General features: G+C 33.6%; 2 protein-coding genes across 2 annotated transcripts; both read right to left on the bottom strand.

Annotated features, from left to right (window-relative positions):
• Window positions 1-4,247: 4,247 nt before the first annotated feature.
• LOC7478348 (putative receptor-like protein kinase At1g72540) lies at window positions 4,248-6,701 on the bottom strand. The gene is made up of 5 exons (XM_024597019.2): window positions 5,850-6,701; window positions 5,620-5,755; window positions 5,386-5,522; window positions 5,160-5,283; window positions 4,248-5,079 (listed from the first exon to the last, which is right to left on the bottom strand). The coding sequence occupies exons 1-5, from the start codon at window positions 6,210-6,212 to the stop codon at window positions 4,490-4,492; spliced, it is 1,350 nt and encodes a 449-aa protein (XP_024452787.2). The 5' UTR covers window positions 6,213-6,701; the 3' UTR covers window positions 4,248-4,489.
• Window positions 6,702-12,467: 5,766 nt separating this feature from the next.
• On the bottom strand, window positions 12,468-22,500 carry LOC7475691 (exportin-T). The gene is made up of 15 exons (XM_002304096.4): window positions 20,470-22,500; window positions 20,274-20,363; window positions 20,001-20,090; window positions 19,692-19,796; window positions 19,316-19,375; window positions 18,751-18,813; window positions 18,564-18,659; window positions 15,938-16,102; window positions 15,252-15,425; window positions 15,087-15,152; window positions 14,900-14,998; window positions 14,489-14,635; window positions 13,044-13,241; window positions 12,910-12,955; window positions 12,468-12,802 (listed from the first exon to the last, which is right to left on the bottom strand). The coding sequence occupies exons 1-13, from the start codon at window positions 22,201-22,203 to the stop codon at window positions 13,146-13,148; spliced, it is 2,985 nt and encodes a 994-aa protein (XP_002304132.4). The 5' UTR covers window positions 22,204-22,500; the 3' UTR covers window positions 12,468-12,802; window positions 12,910-12,955; window positions 13,044-13,145.
• Between the last annotated feature and the right edge of the window lie 4,845 nt (window positions 22,501-27,345).

Below are 27,345 nucleotides of genomic sequence, written 5' to 3'. Positions count from 1 at the left end.
ACTTATCCTTAGTGATCACTGAGTTATGGATAAATTTACTTGGGCTGGAAGGATAAAAATTATACAATATTTTAAAATCTTGTGAGAAAATTACTATGCTAATCCTCTGTGTATGTAGAATATTTACACTGTAAATCACGGTGTAAATATTTAGAGGATTATAAGAGCGTTGTCTTTACTATTTTTTATTCCAAAAGCTATTAGCATGTATTGGGTCAAGACATGACCGTCTGATCTAAGTCTCTTGGGTTTGACATGACCGTCAAATCCATGAGTGTTTGCATTATTGACCACACTGTAGATATAGAGTGTTTGCACTGTAGACCCAAGGCTATTAGGCTCTTGGATCTGGCATTGCGGCCAAACATTGGGTTATTGGGTGGCCAGACCTAAGAGACTTGGATCTGGCATGGTTATTAGACCCAATACACTTAAAATATTCTCTAAACTCTTAATATGTTTTTTACATTTAAAAAATAATATTATTAACTCGTTGCAGGTCAATATACCGGGCAAGAAGCATAGGGTGTGACCTAATTAAGTGGTTTGATTGTTTACACGTAGGTATGTATTGACCAGAGCTGCATGAATCAGGTGGAATCCAAGACCGGTAGCTAACTGGAAGGCTGGAACATGTGTGGATTTAAAGTTGAAGGCTATAGATTTTTCTACTAAATGGTATTTTGCAAATTGATTCAACGAATTTGCAACATGACATGACTATTCGTTAAGACCGAAGACCAAGATCACAGGACATCAGAATCATGTTCGTAGAATGAAAATCAAGCAACTTGCTACATCTTGTCACCTTCCCTTCTCGTGTCTTGTTGTTAACATTGATTTCTCATCTAAAACTCAACAATAAGAGTATGTTTTAATTATCGCATGCATATACAAAATTCCAAAACCATTTCAAAGAATTTTTTCTATTTATATTGAAAATGATATTTTAAGGTCGAACCCTATTGATTACCTCAAAAGCATTTTTCTGGTAGAGGAAGAAGGTAAGCTTTTTTGCTAGATGATTCAGATAATTACTTGAAATCACAATGTTTGATCCAAATTACCTCAGAATGCATGCTCAGTCCAGTGAGAAAAGAGTTTCATCCAAATTTTAGACATGATAGCTCTTTCTCTTGCCAGCTGCCACAAATTTCTCACAATTTTAGGACTACCATGTGTGAAATGAAGAGAAACAATGTCATAATTCTAAGGGATGTAGATCAATTAGTCAGATTCTAAATTTGCTTTCTAGAAGTCACCAGTTCGAGTTTCACTAACTTCAGGGCCACTGGAGATTTACCTGGTCGTTAACTTTAGGGCTCGTGGAATTAGTCGAGGAGCGCGCAAACTGGCCCAGACATCCACGTTAATAAAAAAACAAAATCACACCCAATAAATAGATATTTTTGTTGACTATTTTTACACCAACTCCCGATAATGTAAAGTGACTCCCGATAATATAAAGTGATATTCACCTTCAAAGTTCAAGATATAAAGTGTAGTTTTTAAAAATTTAGTTGCAAAATAAAATAAAATAAAACTAACTACAGGATGATGAAAGTAATATTTTTTTTTTATAAAAGAATTATTTTATTTTTGCTTATTGTGCTATCTCAATCTAAATATTAGTTTCTCATACAAATTCTATTATATCAAATACAAATACAGTAATATCTTTTCATTAAAACACATTTAAAAATCCTAAACTATATACTATATGTTTTTTAGTTCATATTTTTATAAAAAAAATCACTTTAATTTTTTTTTTAGTTTATAAAATAATATTATATTTTAATTAAATAATATATGTGTTTTTAGCGTAGGTGACTCCTGATAGGCTTAATTAGTTTGAAATGACTATTGATTCTTTCATTCCAATTAAGTTTGTACAGTCAATGGGAGAAAATTCAAGATTGGGCTAAAATTGAAACTCTTGACAAGTGGGCCTTTAGCCTTTCTCAACGGAATCTGCTCTTTCAAAAAGTTTGATTGTCATTGGGCCCATATTTGGCCCAGCATGTCCATATTGATCACTGGATTTCTACATCTGTACTATTTCCCGTCTCTTCAACCTCCTCCCTCCCTTCACTATCACAGCCCATAGTTATTAAACTCAATCAGGATAAACTCAACGCAGTGTAGGGTTTTATAAATCAAGTGAGTTAATTTAAGTTAACCTCAAATTTTATTTTAAAAATATTAAAATAATGATGTTTTATTTTAAAAAATAATAATTTGATTTTGTGTTTAATTTGAGTTTTTTAATCGAGTCACTCGAGCGGTTTTTTAAGAAACTTGATTGAACTGAATTTAATAACACTACCAAAACCATCATCATCATCATCATCGTTCATCAAGCAACCGTTGAATTGAACAGCGTCTCTATGTCGTTGTTACCTTTTTTCATGGAGTTTCTCTTATTCATCTCTCTCCACTGACTCGATCACCAATGCCTAGCATGCGACTCAGAAATCAAGGTTGATTCAAGTGCAGAGTTTAGTGGAGGTTTGTGACTATATTCGCACTGGCTCGTGTTCATAGAGGCTCATAAGGGATGCCCACTTTGAAATATGATTGTTAGTGGATGTCTTAAGATCCTAGCCATGGCCTTGGGAGGGTAAAGATATAATATAACATAGTAAGCTATTCTAATCGAGTTGACCCACCAAGTTGTTCAATTACTTCTTTCTTTTTAAGAAAATCAACCAAGTTACTGTATAATTAAAAAATCGTCTCCATCTATGGTGATATTGCATGCGGAGGGATTGATGTATATTTAAGTTAGGCGACTGAGGTTTTGATAGTTAAGTCACAACTAAGGCGTCTTGATTATGTATGTGTCGTGGTTTTCAATTCATGTATGTTGAAGATGCATGGATTATGACTTGTGCTAGCAGACAAACTCTTTGATGTTTTTGAAATTGAAGTCGTCATGAACATGTGTGCAGTACACGAATGTTTTCATGGTGAATTTCACATCTCCATGCATGTGTGTAATGCAAGCACAATGGAGATGGATTTTGTCAAGATTGATTCTGAATAACTGCTTTGATAAATTAACTTCAGTTAATTTTTTACAAAAAAAAAAAAAAACTAGGTTCTAAATAATTGCTTGGTTCTTTGTTAGCTAGTGTCGGACAACGTTGAATTCTATTTTCAGATGATTGCTTGGTTCTTTGTTAGCTAGTGTCGGACAACGTTGAATTCTATTTTACAGATGGTATGGGTCTCCTTTTGGAACCAATCTATGGAGATGATTCTTCCAGTGTTTGAAGTCTTCAAACACCAATAATCTCCCCTCAAAGTCAAGCACATGAAATTCTCTCTTTGTGGCGAACTACCGGCCGGCCGTCTCTGCATTTAGTCAGACAACGTTCATATAAACCTCGCTCACCCAATAGAAATCTTGTTCTGTGATCTTAGTTCTATCAGTAATGATAGCAGGAGGAGATTTCGAGAGGTGACTGCTTTTCAAAGTATCACCCAGCTTCAAATAAAAGGATCCTTGAGTTTCAACATTGGGATGGCAACAGCCGGCGTTCACCTTTCATCTGACTCAACTTTTGGTGGGTTGGTGGAAGTGATGAGATTTGATTTCTGGTTCGAGCCAAGTATGGTCTACTCGTGGAATTTATGGCGTAGATTTCGAACAGGTAGATGAATTCGTTCTTATCTTTTGAACTTAAGAATGGTCTATTTCATGTGTTCGGTAGAGCAAATAATATATACCTACAATCTTCGGTCAAAAATCACTGTCAACATTTGATTCATTGCACTCGATTTCTCTTCGGAAAATCGCTTCAGAGGCTGGTACTCTTGCGAGGTCCTGGAACTTGAAATTCCCATCCATCTCTTGCAAGGTTTGGACTTATACCTTCCAATGGAGTTTCCAATGGAGTTTCGTGAGAGTGTGGTAACTTGTGTTTTTAGATGCTTTTTAAATGTGTAATTCACTTGAAAATATATCAAATTAATGTTTTTTTTAGTATATTGATATCAAATATTAAAAAAAATCATTTGAATATCTATTCAAGCAAAAAAATACTTCTAAAAAGTATACGCGTCACCGTATAAAACACAGTTTTTATCACATATATATAGGTCAGCCCAGTGATGCCTCTTGAAAAATGCAGGGGGGAGGGATTTGGGTTTGAGTCCTGCTTCAGGGAAAGAGGATGCTTTTTGAAAGAAAGAAGGGTACTTAAAAATGATATTGGATTGTTCTTAATGCGATACATAGTGTATGAACAGACTGCTTGCCTAAATTCAAAGTAGGCAAAATTCTGGCTTGACCATTTATAGTGTGTATCTTGTAATTATAGCAGAGTACAACATTTCCAGAGGCCACAAATCAAAGTATTCCCTCATAGAAACTTCCAAAAATTTAAAAATAAATAAAAATAATAAAGGAAAAGAACAGCAAGGTAATCCAAATGTACAGTATGCTTATCAGTAAAGCTGATCTATGCCTATTTGCAAATTCCCTCTAGTTTCTGGGAGAGTACAAACCAGTTCCTATGGTTTTATACAAAGTTGTATCAGAATAGACAGCTCTAGACCTCAGTGACTTAGTCCTCCGTCTGTGCCGATGGCCTTTGCGGTGGCGATCGCAGCCCTTCTCTTTAATCTCCACCTGCTTTCCTTCGCATGTATTACCGTTTCTAATCTCATCACATTCATCTGTACTTTCTTTTCCCTTCTTTTCTAGATCACTTAGGATTTTGCCTTCATTTGGAACAATATACACAAAGGGTCCAATGGGAATGTCAGTTAAGGCAAGTAGAGGCTCCAAGGTCTTGACAACAGTTCTCATAGTTGGTCTAGACTTGGGATGGTGACTCAAACACTGGTAAGCCAATGCTGCTGCCTTTCTCGCACCCTCGGACGAATACTGGCCTTCAAGTCTCGGGTCCATTATTTGATCTAGCTTGCGGGGATCCTTCAATTGAGGTCTTGCCCACTTCACTAGGTTCTGCTCTCTGTTTGGACGGTTCTTGTCCACAGATCGTCGACCAGTTATAAGCTCTAAAAGTACCACTCCGAAGCTGAACACATCGCTCATGGTTGTCAAATGGCCTGAAAAATACTGTTACTGTCAATAAATAACGCAGATTGATTTCCCAGCTATTGATACTGAAAACGTCAGCTTGAATTACCTGTCATTATGTATTCCGGAGCGGCATAGCCTTCAGTGCCCATAACAGGCGTTGTAACGTGGGTATCATCTCCTTCTGGACCATCCATTGCCAGGCCAAAATCTGAAAGCTTTGCATTATAATCCTGAAATAAGAACACATTTTCCATATTAGAACTTAACCCTGTTTGTAACACCAGCATTATGTTTGCAATGCATTAAATTAATGCTGGAAGAGAAATGATTACCGATTCTAATAAGACATTTGAAGCCTTAAAATCACGATATATGACTGGCTTTTCTTCTTCGTGGAGGAAGGCAAGGCCTTTCGCCGTTCCAACTGCAATTTTTAGTCTTGTTAACCAAGGCAAGGCTGCAGAATATCCTGCATCAATTAAAACATGCCAGGAGCACAAATATGTCAACCAAATAGGATCATTCAAGATTTTCTTTCAGCGGTGTTACAATGAGAGAATACATACTGTTGAATAGTTTGTTCTCTAGGCTGCCTCGCTCTATGTATTCATACACCAGAAGCCGATGCTCTTCCTCGCCGCAGTAACCGATCAGGTTCACAAGATGGCGGTGCTTTAATTGCCCAAGAAAGATGATCTCGGCCTATAAAATTGAAAACATTTATCATGCTCATCAGAAAATTTAAAAAAATCCAGCCTACTCCATGAACTGTATTGAATTGACTCTATTTGCTTACCAGCCACTCTCGATGTCCTTGAGAGCCATCCAAATCCAACACCTTGACAGCCACAGGCTGAGCCTTTAATCCTGGCCTAAGCTTGTCGTCAATGAATCCTTTGTACACAGCCCCAAATCCACCTTCCCCAAGATAATTGCTCTTTGAGAACTCATTCGTTACTGTCTGTAGCTCTTTCAGTGTGAAAACATGAAGGTTAAAAATAGAAATGGACAGGTCGCTGAATGAAATTGGTGAAACAGGATTGCTCAAGTCTGAAAGGGATAGCCTCTGGGAACATGTTTGTTTTGGCTCTGGGCGTGATCTCTCACCTCTGAGACATCCTAGGACTATTGATTTCCAAGTGAACTTTTTGAGAACCATTCTCCAATATCTATTAAAGGCTTACTTAGGCTTCTGGCAAAAGCTTGTGATGTGTGTGTGTATATATATATATGTATAAAAATGCAGCCTTTATGGGGTTGGTCAATGCTGGCTTAGAGTATTTAATGAGAAAGGTAGTGAAGGTAAGGATGGGATTAATGGTGTTGGTGGAATGTGTACCAGATTATAAGACTTGGAAAGGAAGTCTGCGTTCGAATGATGATAACCAATCACATTGTTTTCCTTCTGGGCAAATGCTCGGCACATGGAATCTCCCTACTCTAGAAGAATGATTACCTTATTCAAAAAAAACATTTCCCGTACTTCCCAAGTCTCTGTAGCAGATAGAGAGTAGAAAACAGCATAGTTTTCTATTCATGACTTTGAAAAACAGCCGTGCTATTATTTAAAAATCTTGGTCTACCTTGACACTGAAATTTCTGTGCGATTTCTTCATCTGCTGGTCTTCTGGGAAAAGCAAGTTCATCGTTCATACACGGTTGCTAGCCACTTAAATTAATGGCCAAGATCCAATTTGTACTTGTACTACTTAATTCTAATCATGATCAAGAACTATAACACGATAAACACATGTGGCCACCTTTTAAATATCATTTGTATAAGGCTATAAGCTATTAGTAATATGGTTAGTGGAGTACCTGTTTGTTTGTTTTTACAGTAGAAACAACATTTTAGAAAATTCTGAAATTTTTTTTCTTGAATTTAATTATTTTTTAATATTTTTAGATTATTTGGATATGTCAATATCAAAATAATTTAAATAATATTATTTATATATTTTCAAACAAAAATCATTTAAAAAACAACTATTATCACCACTAATAATACTTTAAATACATCAATTCGTGCTAACTAATCCCGCCGGCCGGCGGCCCAAATCGTGTGGTGGAATATATAGTAATTATAATTAAAAAGAGTAAATTGAAATGTGATTCGCTTCCTAGTTTCAACTACCTGAGATGACAGCCTAGATTAGGGCAGCCTCGGAATTGGATAGTGAGAACAGCTGTTACTACTAGAAGGCTAATCCTTTCATAGTTTATAATTTTCTAAATTAGCAACTAACTCAGAGATCTTTCTACACAAATCTCTACATCATTTGCCACTCGATTTCTTAGAAGGAAACCTGCACGAGTCTTTTCCACCATAGACCAACATCAGTAGCATCACCCCCATAAAATATTGAATTACAAACAGCAGTTACAATATTGTAGAGCATAGGTTAAAATTAAATTAAGCTAAGGGACCCCTTTAATTTGTCCTTTACAACTTAGCCTCATTTCCAAACCTCAAACCCTACTTGATCCAATAAAATGTTTAATTATTTACTTATATGATAAAAAAAAAATCAATGATTATAAATGTACTAAATCTAAATCTAAATAGGAAAAATAATAACAGTGACATGTAGATAAAACGCTTGCCAATGAAATATGAAGCTGAATTTCAAGATAACCTGATATTAAAGAAAGAAATTACAAAAAAATTATAAAAAACAAAAAACAAAATTGAATCAATCTGAGTTAGTAGGGCAAACTCATGACTCGAGTCGTGAGACTGAGTCATTCTTATAAAAAGCAAATTATAAAAAAATAAAAAAGTTTAATTTTTAATAAATTCAATATTGATGGCTGAAATAAAAAAAAATGGTGTGAAAAAAATTTAAAAAAAAAAGTCAATCGTAGATAATATTTCATAAATATGACTCAAATCATGAGACCAAGATCATCATATTGAAAAATAATTATGAAACTCAATCCTCAACAATTTAATGTTAAAGGATGAAATTTTAAAAAAAAATCAATTTAAAACAAAATCCAAGTAGAAAAAATCAATGAAAAGAATGAGAACGGATTTGACATAAAAATAAAATGAAATAAAACAATATAAAGCCCAGAGTGGTTTGTATGGCAAATCCACTACCCGGGTTATGATATCGGACTATCCTTATAAAAGAAAAAAAAAAGCTATATCTTCAATAAACTTAATATTGAATGATGAAATTGAAAAAAATCAATGTCAAAAAATATTTAAAAAAAAAAAAGACCGATGACAATTCAAGTTAACATTTTATACTTGTGATCCAATACATGAGACCAAAATCATTACATAACAAAAATTATAAAATTCAATTTTCAACCAATCTAATATTAAAACTTAGAGCTAAAATGAAATATCTTACAAACAAAATGAGCCGCAAATATATGTATTAGAAACAAAAATTAAAAATAAAATAAAATAAACCTTTAACATACGGACGTTAAGGTATCATTGTCCCAAAATTAAACAAACAAAATAAGATGATAGGCTTATAACATTCATCATAATCAGCCTATCTTCTCCCTTTTCCTCTTCTTTTTTTCTTTTCTTTAAGATTATAATAACTAGCAGGTGAAGCTTCTCGAGAAATTGAAGAATTGTCAATTGTTTAGCTAACAGAACTCAAATCTTAACCGAGTTACGAAGAACAAAGCCCTGCTGAGCTAGTTCACCACATCATCAATGGCTTGTATGCCACGGAATATACAAGATCGGAAGAAATTTATCTAATCTTGATGCATCATAATTGATAACCTATCTAATCCTCTATAAAACCAAAAAAAATCAAATATTTCAATCTTTTTACGATCTATTCCAACTCTTAAAAATTATAAAGGCAATGTTTGTTTTTGTAGATGTCATTTATTTTTCTGAAAGTTTAGATTTTGTAGCTCTACGCATGTTTTGGGCTGTCCTCTGGCACAAAGCTTAACAAGAAAGAGAAGAGGACAGCAAGACAGACAGGGTTTTGGACGCAATTTAACCGCTCAAGTGTCCCCATCTTAATTGCCATGAACTTCAAATGTTACTGCTTGACATGATCATTGAAAGTGAAGGATGTAATTCTTTAAGCTTTTTTCTAAATAAAGTCTGCCATTCGTGATATTCTTACTTCCCTGGTATCATTCTCATGTCATCTGTGCACTGCTTTTCTTCTTCTGTGTTTTTTCTGTCCATGTTGATCTTGCTGGATTTATGACATCATCTCTGAGGCTGAGTTTTACGTCATAAAAGAAAGGAAATCTCCATTTATATTCTAAGGTCATCTGTGCTCTGCTTTTCTTCTTCTGTGCTTTTTCTGTGCATGTTCTTGCTGGATTTATGACATCATCTCTGAGGCTGAGTTTTACGTCATAAAAGAAAGGAAATCTCCATTTATATTCTAAGGTCATCTGTGCTCTGCTTTTCTTCTTCTGTGCTTTTTCTGTGCATGTTCTTGCTGGATTTATGACATCATCTCTGAGGCTGCGTTTTATGTCATAAAAGAAAGGAAATCTCCATTTATATTCTAAGGTCATCTGTGCACTGCTTGTCTTCTTCTGTGTTTTTTCTGTGCATATATATATATATATATAATTTGCAGGAAGAGGTTTTGCTCAAAATAATCCATATTTCTTTGATCTTATTTTTACTCATTCTTCTCCCGCTCACCGAGTCTCCCAACCGTCCAAGTTATTAAACAAGAAAAAGCAATATTGATGATGGCTTTTCTTTGACAGAGGAGGTAATCTATGAAAATAAATTATAATAATAATAATAATAAGTTCATAAAGATTTTATTGTCTGTCTCCTTTGAAAACTTCAGGCTCCTTTCTTGAACGCCGCAAAATCAACGCATTTGTTTGATTAGTTTCATGTTAAATACATTTCGTATGCCTCGGATGAATCCATTTTAATCATTCTATTATTTAGTAATTTAACTATATTATTCTAGTTAGTTTCATTTGCGTGTTAATTATCATGATTGTTATAATTGTATGTATTTAAATAAAAATATTTAACCTAAGTTTTTAATTTTTTCCAACTTCAAATCAATATATATTTTTTTTTAATCAAGATTGAGTTATAAAGTCTTTATCATGGAACAAATATCAAAAGACAATCATTTAAAAAACATAACTATATAATGTATTTTACCTTCTTCATACCTACCTGAATCATGTTTTTTTATTAACATGGGTGTCCGGATCAACTTGTGCGCACCTCGACTAATCCCACAGGTCCTAAAGTTAACGACCATGTAAACCTCCAGTGACCATCATATTAGCAACCACAGAAAGATCAAACTTCTTAGTCTCAAACTCTTACCATTAAGCCGCCTACTAGATGGTTTTTAATTCTTAAAGAAGTATTATTATTTTATTTGATTTTGTGATTTTATTAAAAAAAACTTAATTAGGAAATAATAAAGAAATCAAATTATACACAAGTGAACTCCGACATGATCATACGCTTTTAGACAACCTTGACATGGATTAACCTAACATATATGTGTACGTTTCTTTGTTTTTTCGACTTCTAGATCTTATAAAAACATATTCAACATGCATCTTTGAAAAAGTATATACAGAAACCCACCTCAAGAAATTAATTATGATTCAAAGTATCTAGCTAGGAAACTCTTCTCATTTTTTTATCTCTTTTCAACTTGGAATCAATATTTTAATTTTTTTTTCTATCTTTTTTTGCGTACGAGTCAAGACAGAAGATAAGAAAGAAAGAAAACAGATGAGACGTTCACTTTTGATGTATTTAAAAAAGGGAGTTTATAATTAATATCATAAATTTAAATGCGATAAACACATTAAATGGAACATATTCAATACGTGCAGAGAAGACTTGCTGTGCTAAGAGAAGAAAGGTTGGAAGATTAACATAATGGAAAACATAACACCCTAATTCCCATTGGTTAAAAAACGTGTGATTAACTGATAAGAAAGGGACCTTCCACTATACAAGAGGGGAAATATTTCCTCTCTTTTTGTCAAGGAAAAGGAGCAATGCACAATCATGAAGAGAATCGCAAGGCATGGTGCCAAGAAAGTCCTTCCAATTAGGAGAAAGGGGAAGCATCAAAGCTGCCCCCAATGGCCATAGCGAGGAGCCAAACAACAAGTCTATATGCTGCTAGAAACCTACCCACATCCTCGTAAATTTCTTAGTGTTAATAGGGTCAATGACCATATCATGACGCCTACTATACATGAATTGGTTGAAACCTGAGGGGGGACCCGCAGTTAAAAAAATAAAATTAAATTAAAATTAAAGGGGCTCGGCCTTTTACTATAGCATGCGAGGAGATTCACGATGAATTCAAACTGTATAATGGATTGTAAGTTTAAAAGTTTAACCCAAGTTTATAAGATTTGCATCGTCTTGATATCTTTTTTCCAATAAAAAAAATAATTAGCTCTATTTTAGTTTTTTATTAAATTAAATTTATTGATTGCATCCCTAGCATTTAATTTAACACAATACTTGAAGGATTGTTTTTTAGAAATTAGTTTTTTTTGTTTATTTACCTTTTTTTTCTATTGAGTTATTTCATTATCATCTCTCGAGTTAGGTTTGGCTCAATTTTTTTTTTTTTTTTTTTAATATTTTTAGATCTCAAGTCAATCATCATAATCTTAGATTTTGTTTTTCTTTTTTAAAAAATACACATGATCTTGATATTTTTTCTATAAAAAAAAAAAATAGGTTTATAGCATAACGAGGGTTTCCTATTTAGTAGAATCATAAATGGCATGACTTGAGATCAAAAGAAGGGAAAAAAAAAAAACACAAACAAGGACATAGCCACCTTAACTCAACAGTAACTCTTATAAACGTTGCGGGAACTTTCTTCATTCTGAAATAACATACCAATACGCACCAGCCGTGAGAGAGCAAGCAAGACAAACTATTATGAAATGACGGGTCGGAAGTTACTACAAGCAACGTTTTTGTGAAGAGTTTATTTAATGATCATGAGGTCGCTAACTACCCCCACCAAAGGTGTATATGACACATTCCCACCACCAGCAAAACAAAAGCCTAGAATGATGAGATTAATGAAGTCTCATTCTTCCAAGCAGTGAAAAAATCACCTGGCACCATTTTAGGATGAAAGGCAAGAAAATCCCTGCCGACATGTATTCTACAAAAGCATGCTAAGCATATTCTTGTCGTCAGTCAAAAGGCAAAATTATCAACAACAGTGATCATGCTGCTAGATTTCATTGAAAAGATTTGAAACTTGTTCCAACCACCCTCATCACGCAGAGGACCAAAACCATATACATTTCAACAATACACCAACTTGTGACTGACAAATCAAGTCTACTGAAGTTATATATGGGGCAGGATTCTGGGGTTAGAAATTCGATTGCTAATACTAGCGATTCTCGACAAGGACAAAATGGAAAACAAGAGTAATCAGTAATTTATAAGCAAACGTTTTATTTTCTGATTCCCAAAATTCTAAACAAACGAAAATTCTGCTACTCTTCTCCCCAATGCGGAAAGAGCATCACAGGCACTCGATTGGAATAAATGAGAATGAAATAAATAACAAAACACGGCATAATCCCAAACAAAATTTCTTTTCATTTTCCCCCCCTGCTAAATATGGCCCTTCAAAAACTCTTGCCATTTCTTTTAAATACCTAGACAGCTAACTTTTGACTACATACATCCACCCAAAAACATAAGCTGCTCTTCCAAACCAGCTTATTCAAGATAAAGAAACTGTTGCCGGAAATATACAACTGCAACGAAGTGAGATCAAATCAGTTACTCCACAAAAATCAATTCCAAAAAGCAATAATCAATCTACACCAGACCGCCATAAAAAGGAGTTCAGTTCATAAAATACCTCGTTGTCCATGCAATAAACTCTACGTTCTATTTACATGAAGAACCTGCACATTAAATTGTGTAAGAGCAACACATACCAAAGAATATGCTCCAAGCAAGATAACAACCAGCAGATAGCCAAGTTTTACACACCTTCAGTGAAACGGAATTGGATTGTTGCAAAAAAATATATATCACAGAACAATTGGGCAAAACAACGACTTTTGGTTTCCATAAAAATCGTCCTAATTCTTGCTATCTGAAAACAAGGTTTCCGTTCTGTTGCTGTCGCAGTCGTAAATTCTCAATGACTGACTGGTAGAATGATCTCAATGCCTTCATATCATTACCCTGCACATACAAACATCAAAAGCACAAAGCAGAATTGGAGAAATTAAACCATATTTGATTATTTCTACACCCATTTAGACATGTCAGTTTTTGGTGATACATGTAGCTGCATTCAACATGGAAGCCTAATTCATTGAAATATAAAGCAAAGATATTTAAAACCCCAAATGCTTCCTTCAAACAAACTATGTGTCAAACAAGCATCTCCAGGAACCTAAAACTTTCAGTACATAACAGAAAAATTTCCCTGACAAAAGAAACATGAAATTTCAATAACAAAATCTATTTAAGAGCTTAAATAACCAAAACCTCAATCCTTTCTCAATCTTACACGCTTGATACTAGGTTTGGATTAAAAGGTTTTGAGAATTAGGGAAAGGAAAAGGGGAGATCGAACCCTTCGAGCTTTGCCTAGAAGGGGCTTTATTTTAAAGGAGAAAGAAAGTATAGGAGGGTTTTGCCACAGCCCCCAATCCACTCAAATGCTTAAAACCCAACAGCCAAAGTTCAAGTGTTAAAGGGAATTGAGTTTATAATCTTCGACTTGTGTTTCTATCATTACACTTCATTCCAATCCAATCTCCACGGATGAAAGATACAAATATATAAGTATACACCCCCTTCCATTTTCAACCAAACAAGGAAAGTTAGATGATGTTTCAAACTTCCATACATCCAAGGAATTAGAAAATAAATACCTTACCATCAGTTATCATTCCCTTCTCTCCCTATAAAACTATAACCTTTCTATTCCCATTCCTACATCAAAATATACAGTAAATTGCACCTGATGAAATCATTAATTCCAAGATCATGGGCTTAAAGTGGCTCTATCTCTGTCCACGATGCATCGAAACCCAAACATCTGCACTAAGAAATTCAGGGTGGGAATTCTGCACAGGGATTTAGCACCAGGGAAGGGCTCACCTCTGGGTGCATAATGATGTCACATATTTATATAAGTTGGAAGATTTCATATGACTAAACTTATCATGTCGCTAGAAAGTTTGGAGAACAATTCCCAATCGGACCAAAGTTTGGTCAAATTTATAAAGTATAAGCAAAAAATGGATATAATCTTTCCCTAGACAACTGCTAGAATAAAATATCATTTGAAAAACACAGGAAAACCAAAACTCAAGCAACCATAATAGTTGGACAGATCCCATGATTTATATTTGGTTGGACAAAATGCACTTACACACACATCCAACAACTTAGTAAGATATGTAGCACTATTTTGTTACCTGCAACTTCTGGCAATATTGTGCAGCTACATCTTGAGGGCAATGTGCAGTAGTAAAGCAATTTGTTACAAAATGAATAAGAAAACCATCACCAAACTTCTCGTACATAACCTTCTGAGCAAGTACAATTTCTCCAAACAGAATGAGCTGTCAGACAGAATCAGAACAGCAACTTCAAAAACATGTATCAAGAACTAGGCCAGAAAATTTTCAACAGGCAATATTTAACATCCAATTATTAAACTAATAAGAATGAGATGGGGATGATGGTCAACAACTTGGCACACAAAACAGTATGAGATGCAGTGGGAAAAATAGGAGGACTGATAAAGTGCATCTTTATAACTTTGTTTTTAGGGGGGGGGGGAACAAAAACAGCACTGGTATCAAAATCTATTGTACAGTTCTTACAGTGTTTGCATCATGAAACTCAAAGGATTTGTCAAGTGCGCTGTAAAAACAACAGTTCTTAGCAAAGCCATCGATTATAAAGCTTCGGAAACCAGGTACCTGAATATTCAATTCCATTAGAGCAAGGAAAAAAAATCCTCAACATAAAAGCCACTAAGAACAGGATCTTTGTGGGAGGATGACAAACCTTTGCTTCAACATCAGGTCTTGTACACCAGTCTTTAATTAATCTAATGAATATCTGCACACATGCCTGAATTACAGAGGGATAAAATGATACCTTGAGTTCACGACAGTGCAAATACATCAACAATCCAAACCTTCAATGGACAAAATGATGTATCAGACGCACCTTCCTCACAAGAATATCCTCGTGATGGCAAGCTGACTGAAGTAGCAACTGCATCATCTTATCCAAGTAGTCTCTACTCTTAGGTGAAAGGAAGACTGAAGATAGATCATGTGTAGTTATCACATGAAGAAATGTGTACAATGTTTTTTGGAGTTCTTGTAATTCACGAATTTCCTGCAAACCAAGTCAACAGGTCCTTATTCAAGATAGTTCAGAGCATCACCTTTAGATAAAGAATTTTGCCTAGGATACTTTAAATGAAAACCAACTTTCAGTTTATTTGAAATAGTATGTCAATCAAGATTTGCAAAGTGCATTGAGCATGCTTTCACTGTGATGAAAAAAATTGAATTGCCAACTATTATGACGACTTCACCATCGAGCATGTTTTCACCGTGATGAAATAGTACATGAAACAATGTGATGCAAACAAAAGTAGAAGTAATATTGGATAGCAGCATAATTTCACACAAATTTATACTCTTGCAACAGACAGGAAAGTTACCATCCAGGCACACATAAGATAACATTTAAACTCTAAGAACCAAAACTTGAACAATGTCTGGAAAATTAATATAATGAAGCTAAAAATACATTCATCATTTGCTTTAAAGAGAGACCCTTGGAAGGAGAATGTTAACTACACCCAAGGGATTGATAAATATCTATAGATAGAATTTCCATACCTCAGAATTGGTTCCATGTCCTAAAGGAAATGGTTCAGTTGGGATAAGACTAAATATTCTACCAGCAATAGCAGGAAAAACTTCCTCCACTATGTCATGCACCGAGGTGCTGAATTTGCATATAAGCTGATTGAGTAGAACAAGAAAACCAACCATTTCCTTTGGCTACAATAAAACAAAATCTAGAATCAGGCATTCATGTCACAATAGAAAATGCAAATCAATTTAATGCAATGAACATTTTCATGTGGTTTACATGGTTCCAAAAGATGTCCATGTAGAGTTCCTTAAAGCTTTCCCACATCAAATCTGGGAAAAAACCATCACTTTTGTCTAATGTTATCATAAAGAAGTTGAATCTGAGTAAATTCCGAAGGCAAGCACTAAAAAGCCAAATGGTGGTTTTTTACAGTTCATGTACAAGAAAAACTGTGACTAGAAACCAGAATAACAACAAGCGCCTAAGAAAAAGGAACTTGCAGCAAGAAATAAGGGGTCTGCTTACACGTGTTTAGAACTGTTAAACCATTATGAAAGCACCTTCTTTTTTTTCAGATTATAAGAGGAGATTTTTTTCATAGCATACAGCAATGAGCCATTATTAAAACTGGTGCAAAAATAGTGAAAATGCAATATTATCCGTCCACACCTTTCATATTTTCTCTCTCACCACAAGGTTTCTCTTTCAATATTGAAAATAATATTCTTATATCTCTTACGTTCTTTTCTTTTTGAGAAATTATTTCTGTTTATGGTGTTAAGAAAAAATCTAGTTGATTATGCTTAAACTTTCCTTTTCAACTTTCTCGGTAAAACTTACCTGAAATAAAAACTACTTTTTCCCCAAAAGTTCTATTACTCGTTTCTTTTTTCTTTTCTTTTTTTCTTTCAACCACCATCTAATGTGTTATTTTCAATCACTTACTTATATGAGGTTCCACTTCCAAATGTTGCTCTAAATCAAACAAGAAATTCATTATTCTTTTATATATTTATTCTCTCTTCTTTTTCTTTTTTTGGTTTTAAGAATGTACTAGTACATATGATAAAGAAAAAAAATGCGCTAAAACCTAATATGAAAAAATGCATGTTTTGTTTAAAAATGATAAAATGCACAACGACCACAAAAATTGTTCAGGCTCTGCCGTTGCACAAGGAGAAAGCTAACATTTCATTCCAGCACAAGATTACAAGTGCTCGAACATATTAGCATCCTTGGGGATGGCAAGAAAGGTTTAATTGTGTAACTTTTATCAGAAAGGTTTAATTGTGTAACTTTTATCTGAACACACCATCAAAGAATACGCAGCCATGGCTAAACCTTTAAGGAATTGCTGAAAGGACAAAGCAAGCTAGAACCCTTGTAACAAAAAATAACTGCTGTCTCACATCCAGGGGAGCCCAACCAACTAAACTTTAACCATTTAATGCTTTCAATCAAAGTTACATGATGGGATCATTTCCTTTTGTCACTCTACCATACTCGTGCAGGCTGAAAGTAGAGAGTAAATTAACATCCTAACTACTGCTACAAAACATAAATTTCCCCAAAATGCAGCAGCTTGTGTTGTGGGAAATGAACAAATTACCTTTATGTGGTTTTGTTTGATTCCATAACTCAGGAATATCTTGTAATTTCAGATTTGCAGGGGTATTTTGATAATTTTAGATTTCCTAGAATATTCATAGGTCAAGATTTTTATTTTAGTTATCTTTAAAAATATTTATAGCTTCTTGTTTAGGTTCTCTTTTCCTAGATTGAACAGTAGTGTTCACTTATTTAGGAACCTAAGTCTTTATTGCACTAGGAAATTATTAGGTACTCCTGATATAGTGCTTTCTACTCGTATAAAAGTAGGATGCACCATGATAACTATGGATCTCACTTTTGCATGAGTGATAGAGCATCACACTGGGAATATCTATTAATCTCTCACTGTGGAACACTAGCCCCCCTCTCTCTGTATAGCTATGTAGTATTTCAATAAGTACAATTGCCATATTTTTAGCAATGACACCATTAGTTTTTCACTCATTCCAACTCAATTTCCAAACCCCAATCCCTATCTTCTTTAATCTAGACATTTCATTCCCAGAATGTCCAAGCCCAAACCCAACATAAAACACTTGTACAATAAAAACTCAAACCAGTCCTGCACCAACTTGTACCTGATATTATCAAAATCATTATTGTCCTACTAGTTCAGTAAAGCAAGGCCAAATTCCTTCTTAATGGGTCAAATATCTTGACATATAGCAATTCCAGTTGTCAATTGGTAAAACTTAAAGTGACAAGAATAAAAAATATATGGAGATTTTCTATTCTTGAATAACATTCCACACAGTCCTAGGGAATGACCATAACAGATCTGCATGTAAAAAACCCCAATAAAACTCATCCCCCTCCTAAACTTGATGTGGGCTCACAATCAGGTATTGCTCCTGCCCCAGGACATCAACCATAGAACAAATAAGCCAGGAAAATAATCAAATCTCATTCCAAAGAGCACTCAGGATTACATAAAAATAAAAATAATGGTAATCAACAAAACAGGAAAAAAAACCATCAATATTAGATGTAAGAGTGGAGATTGTAGACTGGTAAAATGGGAATTGTTTATTTTACCTCACTTTCTGCAAGCAATTGTCCCAATGCCTTGGGAAGGAATGGAAATACAGATGCACCTAAAGTATCTACCATACGATGAATGAAGGACGTAACCTGAATACAATGAATGCTAGCTTTAGGCAATATGCAAAGCCAACAAAATATCAAATTAAAGTATTTCCATGGCCTCGTATCCCATTCTTACCTTGTTCCGTAAAGGCTCTATCTTTGGAAAAACAACAAGTATTTGGAGGAGAACATCCAATGTCTGGATCACAAAGAGAAAATAAAACCTCGTCACAAAGAAAAGAGAAGCAATGACAGAATTTCTGTTCTAGCTTTTTCTACAGTTGTGTCTAGCATATCCTAGCATCTATCAGTATGCAAAGCAACATTTCATTCTCAATTTATCACCATCAATATTGCAATAATTAAAAATGTAGAAGACCTAAATTAGGAATTCAAAGAACAAAGGAATGAAACAGATGATGGATTGTAGCGCAGCAAAACTGTCATCCCACCAGTATAGGAGGTAAATGAATAATTATGCAAGCAGTCCACCATGCTGAGGCATGGAGGAAAAATATATCAACACAGCCATAAGCAAGATATCATCCCTGACTTAAAAGTACTTAATCATAAAAATGATGAAGACAATCATGTTAAATCGTACAAAGGGGTTCATGAACTCACTGGATTTTGCAAAAGGTGACCAACCCAGAGATAGCATGTGGCTCAAGAAACAAAAACAAAAGATCTGAAATACCCACCTTCTTAAACATGACACCTATTGCAGGGCGACTCGCGGTTACCAGACGCTCACTAAAACCCTGTGTCAGAAAAGGAAATTTTCTTGAGACATTGCATCTCTTTGAAATTAAGATTCCAACAAAGAATCACAAAATTCTGTCAAGAGAAACATGCTAAGTTTGTATCCTAGTGCAATGACAAAAAATATAATCACCAAAATGAGGAAGCCTAATGTGCAAAAATTTCATGTGATTAAGTGTTGTCAATTAATTACAAGTGATTAAAGAATATCCACCCCATCGCCAACAACAAAGTAACATGAAATAAAAACATTTTCTTAATGAAGGGAAAACTGAGCATGAAATAGAATTTAGAAAGCCAAAGGGAAAAAAGAACCTTGCTGAGTGCATTAATTGCCATGATTACTTGCTGAATATTAGCAATTTTCGCTGGAGATTCTTCCGGACTCAGTGCATTGGCATTTATGAGTAATGTTTCCACCTGGATCAAACAAGAATACTTCAGAAGCATGTATAAGAAAATCAGTAAAAATGCCATTAGGCATAGGATGCACGTTCGAGGAAGCTCTTCAGAAGACATTCTAACAACAGTTTTAGATAAGTATAAGTAAACCCACTTCAAAAAATGAGCAGGGGAAAGGAAAGGTAAATAAATGTTTTAGGAAACTTCAAATTTAACCATAACCTGATGGCAAAGAGGGGTGAGCAGTGAAGATAGATAATCAGATTGCTTTTCAGATGGTACATCTTCCATCCCAATTAAGAGACCAATTGCCTGTAAATTGTATCCACATATATCAGAAGAAACCAAGGAACCATCACACTGGAAATTTCATACAAACTAAAAAAATATATTTACCTGTATGTCGATATGCAATGCATGTCTGAACATGTATGTGTATTCAAAACCAAAAGTTGAGAGAATTTAAGAAGAGAACACAAAGCATGGTTGGAGTACCTCAAAGATGTGGCTACCATCTTCAGATCCTAAAAAATCATTTGATGTATGATTCAGAGATGTAAACCGAGTTACTGTATCTTGGAGGCTCTGTCGATTCAAAGAATATCAAGATATCAAAATTGAATAATATCTATAAGAACAAGTTTTATAGACAATTGATTGCCATAAAACAAGAAGATGGTTTGCTTACTACCTGCAAAATTGACTCTATGAAAGGAACAAGCTTTGCTTTTAGCAATTTCACAACCCTCATGAACAGATAACTAGCTCTACGCCTCACATGGAAGTTTGGGTGGTGAATTCCTCTCTCATCCAGAAATGCAGTCAAAACCATGGGGACATACTCGGTATGCTCCTGGACAAACTTGATATATCTAGTTATAGTCTCCAAATACACAAGTGCAACTAACCTATTAAAATGGCACTGAAACCTAGTCGAAATGAGGGTTGGCACCAATTCGCCCAACAGTCCGCTTCCAGTTTTTATGGCTTCATCACTTAATGACTCTCCAAGTGCATACAAAAGAGAAAGAGAAGCTTCTACCTCTTCAACATTTCTTTCTGACACAGATGAGATACAACTGACTAAAGAGTTTCTGATAAACATTTGAGTAACATCCGGTGCCACGCGAGCCACGCTACGTAACAACACAAATAGGTCCTTTCTAAATTCCACCATCTTTTCTTCCTCCTCTCTCCCAATCTTATCCAGCATATCAAGATTTTCACGGTAGATAGGATCGTAACGAATTTGTGCACAAAGAACTTCCAACATCTTCCCCACATGATGCAGTTGTTTCTCTCTCAATGGAGAAAGGCTCTTCATAGTGGTAACATAACAAGAGAGAAACTGCACAATACTAAATGTGTTGTCCACCTCACAGTTCTGCATTACATAAAAAACAGATGGCAAAACTTCATTCAAAAGCTCCAGAGAAACACCCTTAGCATCTTCCGTATTCACCCGTTTATAACACTCCAAAACCTCAACGGCATACCCTGTAATCAATGCAGCTACTTTTGACACCAACTCTGAGTCAATATCTCCAGTTACCAACCCAAAAACCCTATTTATCTGAAGATTCTGCAATATTGCTAACTTTGATTGATGATCCATCCGCTTGGAAACCACTGCCAAAACACACCCCGCGGCAGCACCCTGAAGTTGCTCAGATCCCCCACTAACTAAAATCAGCTGAAATAATAATGGAATGAATGCATCATTCACAATCAACCCAATATCAATCCATGAAATATACCTCCTCATTGATTCTAACACACTAGAGCAAAGGTCCAGATCAGAATTCCGATACATAGAAACAATTTCATACCAAACATTCACTATCTGCGCTATGCATTGCTGCCTTATAGCATCCTTAACCCGCCCCGCAACCCCCATCTCCTCGGGTGTCCGTGGGTAATCTAAACTAATCAATTCATCATCCAAAGCATTCAAAATCCTACAGAACATATCAATAACCACCGCCCCTTTCCTCAAATGAGGCAAAAAATCAACAAACACCGAAGACCAAATTAAAGGGTAATCAAAATAAACCAAAGTGACAAAAACCTGCGCAAGCTTATTCTTTATAAATGCAGGGGCACCCTCTAAAATCCTAACAGCATTGTTATTCTTATCATCAATAACCTCAAAACAACACATAGAAAACACAGATTTCCTAATGAAATCCTTCTCTTCTAAGCTCAACATAGCATATTTAACCCTAATAACCTCATGTAAAGTCTGCAAACACCAAAATTGAACCTGAACGAGGTTGCAAAAACATAACTTCTCAATGCAAATACGGCATACAGTTGGGGTTTCCTTAATTTGCTGACAGAAAGAGAGTGCTTGTGATTTTAGAGCTGAATCTATAGCGCCCGATTCTTCAAAACTTATAAGTATCGCTTTTTCAACATCATCCATGATTAAAAACGGTTCAAGAATCAAAACCCAGCAGAATTTGATTGCTTTTTTAGGGTTCTGGGAGTTCTAAAGAGAGCCCAATACTAAAGTCTGAGCCTTTTTCTTTAAAGGGTTATCAGAAGTAGCTTACCTGATGGTGATTTAAGAGATCTTTTATGATTACGTGTGCCAGTGGTGCGGGTTTGAGCTAGGGTTTTTGAGGGGGTGAGGTGGAGAAAACCCTAGGGCCGTGTTTGGATTGATATTGATTTATAGTTTAGTAAGCCTCTGAGAAAGGGAAGGTATATGGGAGGAAAACAAAAAATATAGGGTATAAATAGGTGTTAAGAGCAAGAAGAAGAGTGGGACTTTGTGATGTTTCAAATTACTACAATGTCCTTCTGCTTACATAGGCAAAAACCAAAAAAATCTTTCGACGCTGGTGTTAGGGTTGGGATTAATTAATAGTTTAGCTAAGAACTAAAACTAAAGGCACAAACTTAATAAATTAGTCAGTGAGTACAAGCTAAGTGAAACCCAACACGTTGGGCTCCTCATCCTTAAAAGATTTTGTTTTTATTATTTTAATGTGATTATATTAAAAATAATTTTATAAAAATATATTATTTTAATATATTTCTAAGTAAAAAACACTTTAAAAAACAACTGAAACCACACTTTTAAACATACTCTAAGTTATCTAAGATCCGATATAGAGGAATTTTAACTTTTAGATGAATCAATTGGGTCTAAAACTGAAAAAAAAAAGATTAAATCTATTTATATAGTTTTTTTATCTAATATTATTTATAAAATGTTCTAATTAGAAAATATTTGAATAATTTTTTAAATTTTTTTATTTTTTATATTTTTATTTTATAGCGAGGAGAGTTGGAAAGTGGTTGGCACATAATTAAATTTTTGTCATCTAAATTTAAAATTTTATTTAATTTCAACTCAGATAAGATTGGACAACTTAACCTAATTTGATTATTTAATGTGTTGATCACATCCACTCGATTAAAAAAAATACTTACCTTAGTCAGGTTTTTTAAAGACTGGATACCAAATCAACCTTCCTTCCAATTAGAGCTGGATTTAATATGAAATGCCACTTAAGTTCCTTAATTTACTTTTTAAGTATTTCAAAATGTAATTGGTTTAAAAACATGCAAAGACACGTGATTTTCTTTTTAAGGTTTTTCAAAATGGACCATTTTATCATGCCCAAACTTTATGGGCTTTTGTTTAGTGGGCTAAGGCCCAAAATGTAATTACATGGGGTTCAGAACATGAGTTTAGGCTCATTCGGAGCATTGAGAACCAAACATCACCTCGGTAATGATCCCTCGCTGCATCACTTTTCTTAGGTATTGATTTAGAGTGCAGTTAAGGTTTTTTTTCAAAATATTTTTTTTAAAAAAATATAACAAAATACTTTTTTTTTACTTTTAAAATTTTTTTTTTATATTAATATATTATAACAATCCAAAAATACTAAATTTTATGGAAACTTCTAGTGCCTCATATCACAGGTCGGAAGAATTTATGAATTGTCCTTTGAAAAAGAAGGTTGGCAGACCAGAAATCAGGAAGACTTAATGAAGTGCAGAACATGTTTAGGTATGATTTGCTCTGTTTTTTAGCTGATGAATGTGATTGAAGTGAAGTTGTGGTTGTTTTTTAAAATATTTTTTATTTAGAAATGTATTAAAGTAATATTTTTTTATTTTTAAAAAATTATTTTTGATATCAGCGCATCAAAATGATTTAAAAACATAAAAAAAAATTAATTTGAAATAAAAAAAATTTTTAATTTTTTTCAAAAACGATTTTGAAACGCAAAAACAAACAGATTAAAATTGAATTGTATTTTCTGAGAATTTGTGTTTTTCATTAATTTGGTTGTTATTCTTTCTCTGGGGACTTCTTTCCACATAAATCATGATTTTAAGGTGCAAAGTCCAGTAATAATACAAAAACAAAGAAAACATTATTTAGAAGAATATTTGTTTAATTTGTGAAAATTAAAAAAGAAGAAGAAGAAGAAAGTGAAAATTTGATTAAATCTTATTTTTACCATCCCATGATTTTTCTTTTACTTGTAGACGTTTAAATAATTGGTTTATTGGTAAAATACGAATATTTTTTTCACCAACAATATTGTTTTTTTTTAATAGGCTAAACTATGGAAACACCCCTTAAATGTTATAAAAGTATACAGACTATCCAAAATATTTTAATATCATTAAAAAACTTTATAATTAATGTAGTTTTTTAATGTAATTGGGATATTAGTGATCGTATTTATTCATGCATTGCTACAACATATTTGTTACCTCAGTGACATTAGATCAAAGATACAAATGATTTTAATATTCAAACAAATAGTTTTGTGTTATGATAACTTTTGCGCTTCAAAACGATAAATTTATGTTGGAATAATTACATAAAATAGTTTTATTATTTTTAATAATAGTAGTAGTACTATTTACTGGAAACAATTTATGATTTTTTATTTTTTTTGGGCTTAAAGGTTGTCTAAATGATTTAATAAAACAGTTTGTAACATGTTTTCATGAAAATATTAAACACCATTAATATGGTTTTAATTAAAAATTATGAATTAAGACTTTTATCATCAATAATCTCTAAAACAGTTAGAAAATAAATATAAATGGCTAATAGTTTAATTACCAGCCCTTGGGCCTTTGTTTTGCTGGTGGGCTAAAAAGCTAATAATTACATATAAAAATAAATATTGTTATTTTTGCTTGTATACAATAAAATATTTAAAATGAGGATTGAAAACTTCATTAATGTATCAGATAAAATTAATCGATTATCATATATATTAATAAATAAATAAATAATTGGTGTAGCTTCTTCAATCTAGCGGATCAAAAGCAAATTGATCAGCCTTTTTAAATGACGATCTAGTTAAAAAAAAATAATTCACACAATCTTTGTTTTAACCTTACTTAACCTTAGCTAAAAAGTGAAACAACAAAATGCCAACCAATTTAATCGAGAAAAAAAAATTATAGAGTAAAATAAAAAAATAAAATATTATATTGACCTGAGTTAACATATGAAATTTATGATCTGAGTAAAGGACTCGATCATAATGAGTTAACCTGGATGGATAATTTATTTCTATTCTTTTCCTTCTATTATTTTCTTTTTAGTTGGGCTTTGAGTGGGTTTTAATTGATCACGGACTGGATTAAATTTGGAAGTAAATTAAAGAGTTATAAAAGAATTAAAAATAAAATTTAAAAAATATATTGTATTGTATCAATAACTGTCAATTTAAATTAACAAATAAAATTTATAATCTAAGCAACCAACATGATTTCAATTAGACATTTTAAGCTAAATGAGAAAAAAAATTAAATTGTATTTTTTTATTTTAAGTTAAATTTAAAAAATTAATAACAATAAAGGGTTAAATTGTTTTTTTTTTCAAAATAAAAATAAATTAAACAATAAAAAAAAAGTTTGAATATTATTTGTTAACTCGTCAAAACTTTTATTCACACTGAGGACCAAACCGGTCAAATAGATTTTTTTTTTTTTTCTTATGGAAATTCAATGCCAATTTTTTTCACAGACGCTAGATTTGAGTTTTTGATAAAGAAGAAAAACACTGTCAAGTGAAGTGGTGTACAGAAATACTCCCAGTTTGACCATTCGCCTTTGACCCTTAAACTTCCACGTCACTGTCACATAAAAGTCCAGTATACAGATCAGAAAACATTCAATCCACTGATTTCATATGGCGTTGGACATAACGTAAGATCTCGTGATATCAACGGACCAGATTCATGCTGTTCTCATCAATCAGTTCTCAAACGGCGGAGCTATCTCCGGCATGCGATTAACGCGTGCTCCGAGCGTGCGGTTTGTGGCCGTGCTGAAACAAAACCCGCACCAATAGCCGTCAGTTAGGACACTTGTGCGCGTGAAGTCTTGACCACGTGGCTACGGTGGCGGGCGGTGACACGCCACGTGCTGGTCACAGCCTTTCACGGAAACAGAACTTCACATAAAAAGACAGTGGAAGAATCAAGGGATCGCGAGTGGTGGTCCTTCTAGTGGGACTCTCTCAAATTCCAGATTCCAGAGAGACCGCCAGCACAATCCATGGCAATTCTTAATACTTAATAGCCCCCCTTAATAAATATATATACACGTGAAAGAATTCAAATAAAAGTTTAATGTGTGAATTTAATAAAACCTTTTCTTTTTTCAAAATGATATTAAAATTTTATGATGTACTAGGCTTGCTCTAAATCGCATATCTTATAAAAAAATTTAATCATTAAAAAATATATCAAATAACATGTTTTTTTTTAATATTAAGATATTAATATATTGGATCGATATGGATTATAAAGTCTTAATAATCCTAAAAAAATTAAAAAACTTAATTCTAATCAATCGAATTTTCATGCTAAAAAATTAAATTTTCAACTAATTTTTGTTTATTTATCCGAAACGCATGGAAAGTATTCAATATAGCTTGATAAACCCGTTTATAGCTCCAAATAACAAAAAAAAAAGATCTAAAAACCCAAAATCAACTCGAATCCTTAAACTTCTTGAGATTAGATCTACATTTTCAAGCAATAAGAAGGGCAAAAAAAACCTCGTTGAACTTTCAATATTGAATAGAACTCATTGACACTAATCTATTTCATGTTCGGGATTAGTGTTAATCAAAATAAAGTTTTGGATCAGAATTGAATTTGTGAGAACTAAAAGGATCAAAAATTTATTATTTGAAAGGCACGAGTGCTAAAAAAAACTTTTCGTGCAGATTTTGAACATACCATCTATTTTCTTTATCTTTTTCACTTTATTTCTTTATCTTTTAATCTTTTCCTCTCTCAACAAATTCACCTAAAGTGTCCATCAACTTGGTCTTATAAGGGCCAAATCACAAAAAAAAAAAAATATTTTGGAAAAAAAACAAAGTAGAAATTCAATATGCTTTGCCTCTGGTGTTTCAGCAACGTAGGGCTAAAGTGAAAATACCATGTCTTTTGATGTCTTCTACAGTGAAACATGTTGTAAACAGGTTTAAATGGCTAAACTGTCTTATTTTCTAAATAAGTTTTGAATTGTTATTTTTTTCTATGTGCTGCTTTGAAAAAGAAA

The sequence above is a fragment of the Populus trichocarpa genome, chromosome 3, assembly GCF_000002775.5.
Source record: "Populus trichocarpa isolate Nisqually-1 chromosome 3, P.trichocarpa_v4.1, whole genome shotgun sequence".
NCBI classification, from domain to species: domain Eukaryota; kingdom Viridiplantae; phylum Streptophyta; class Magnoliopsida; order Malpighiales; family Salicaceae; genus Populus; species Populus trichocarpa.
Note: the sequence above shows the minus strand (reverse complement) of the source record. Positions and strands in the feature narration are given on the sequence as shown.

Coding starts and splice junctions, on each gene's coding strand:
- LOC7478348 (XM_024597019.2), bottom strand. CDS start 6,212: ATGGTTCTCAAAAAGTTCACTTGGAAATCAATAGTCCTAGGATGTCTC. Junction 5,284..5,385: donor CAAATGTCTTATTAGAATCG/GTAATCATTTCT, acceptor TTCTTATTTCAG/GATTATAATGCAAAGCTTTC. Junction 5,080..5,159: donor TCCGGAATACATAATGACAG/GTAATTCAAGCT, acceptor AGTATTTTTCAG/GCCATTTGACAACCATGAGC.
- LOC7475691 (XM_002304096.4), bottom strand. CDS start 22,203: ATGGATGATGTTGAAAAAGCGATACTTATAAGTTTTGAAGAATCGGGC. Junction 20,364..20,469: donor TCATAGAGTCAATTTTGCAG/GTAGTAAGCAAA, acceptor TTGAATCGACAG/AGCCTCCAAGATACAGTAAC. Junction 18,814..19,315: donor TAGGTGTCATGTTTAAGAAG/GTGGGTATTTCA, acceptor TTTGTGATCCAG/ACATTGGATGTTCTCCTCCA.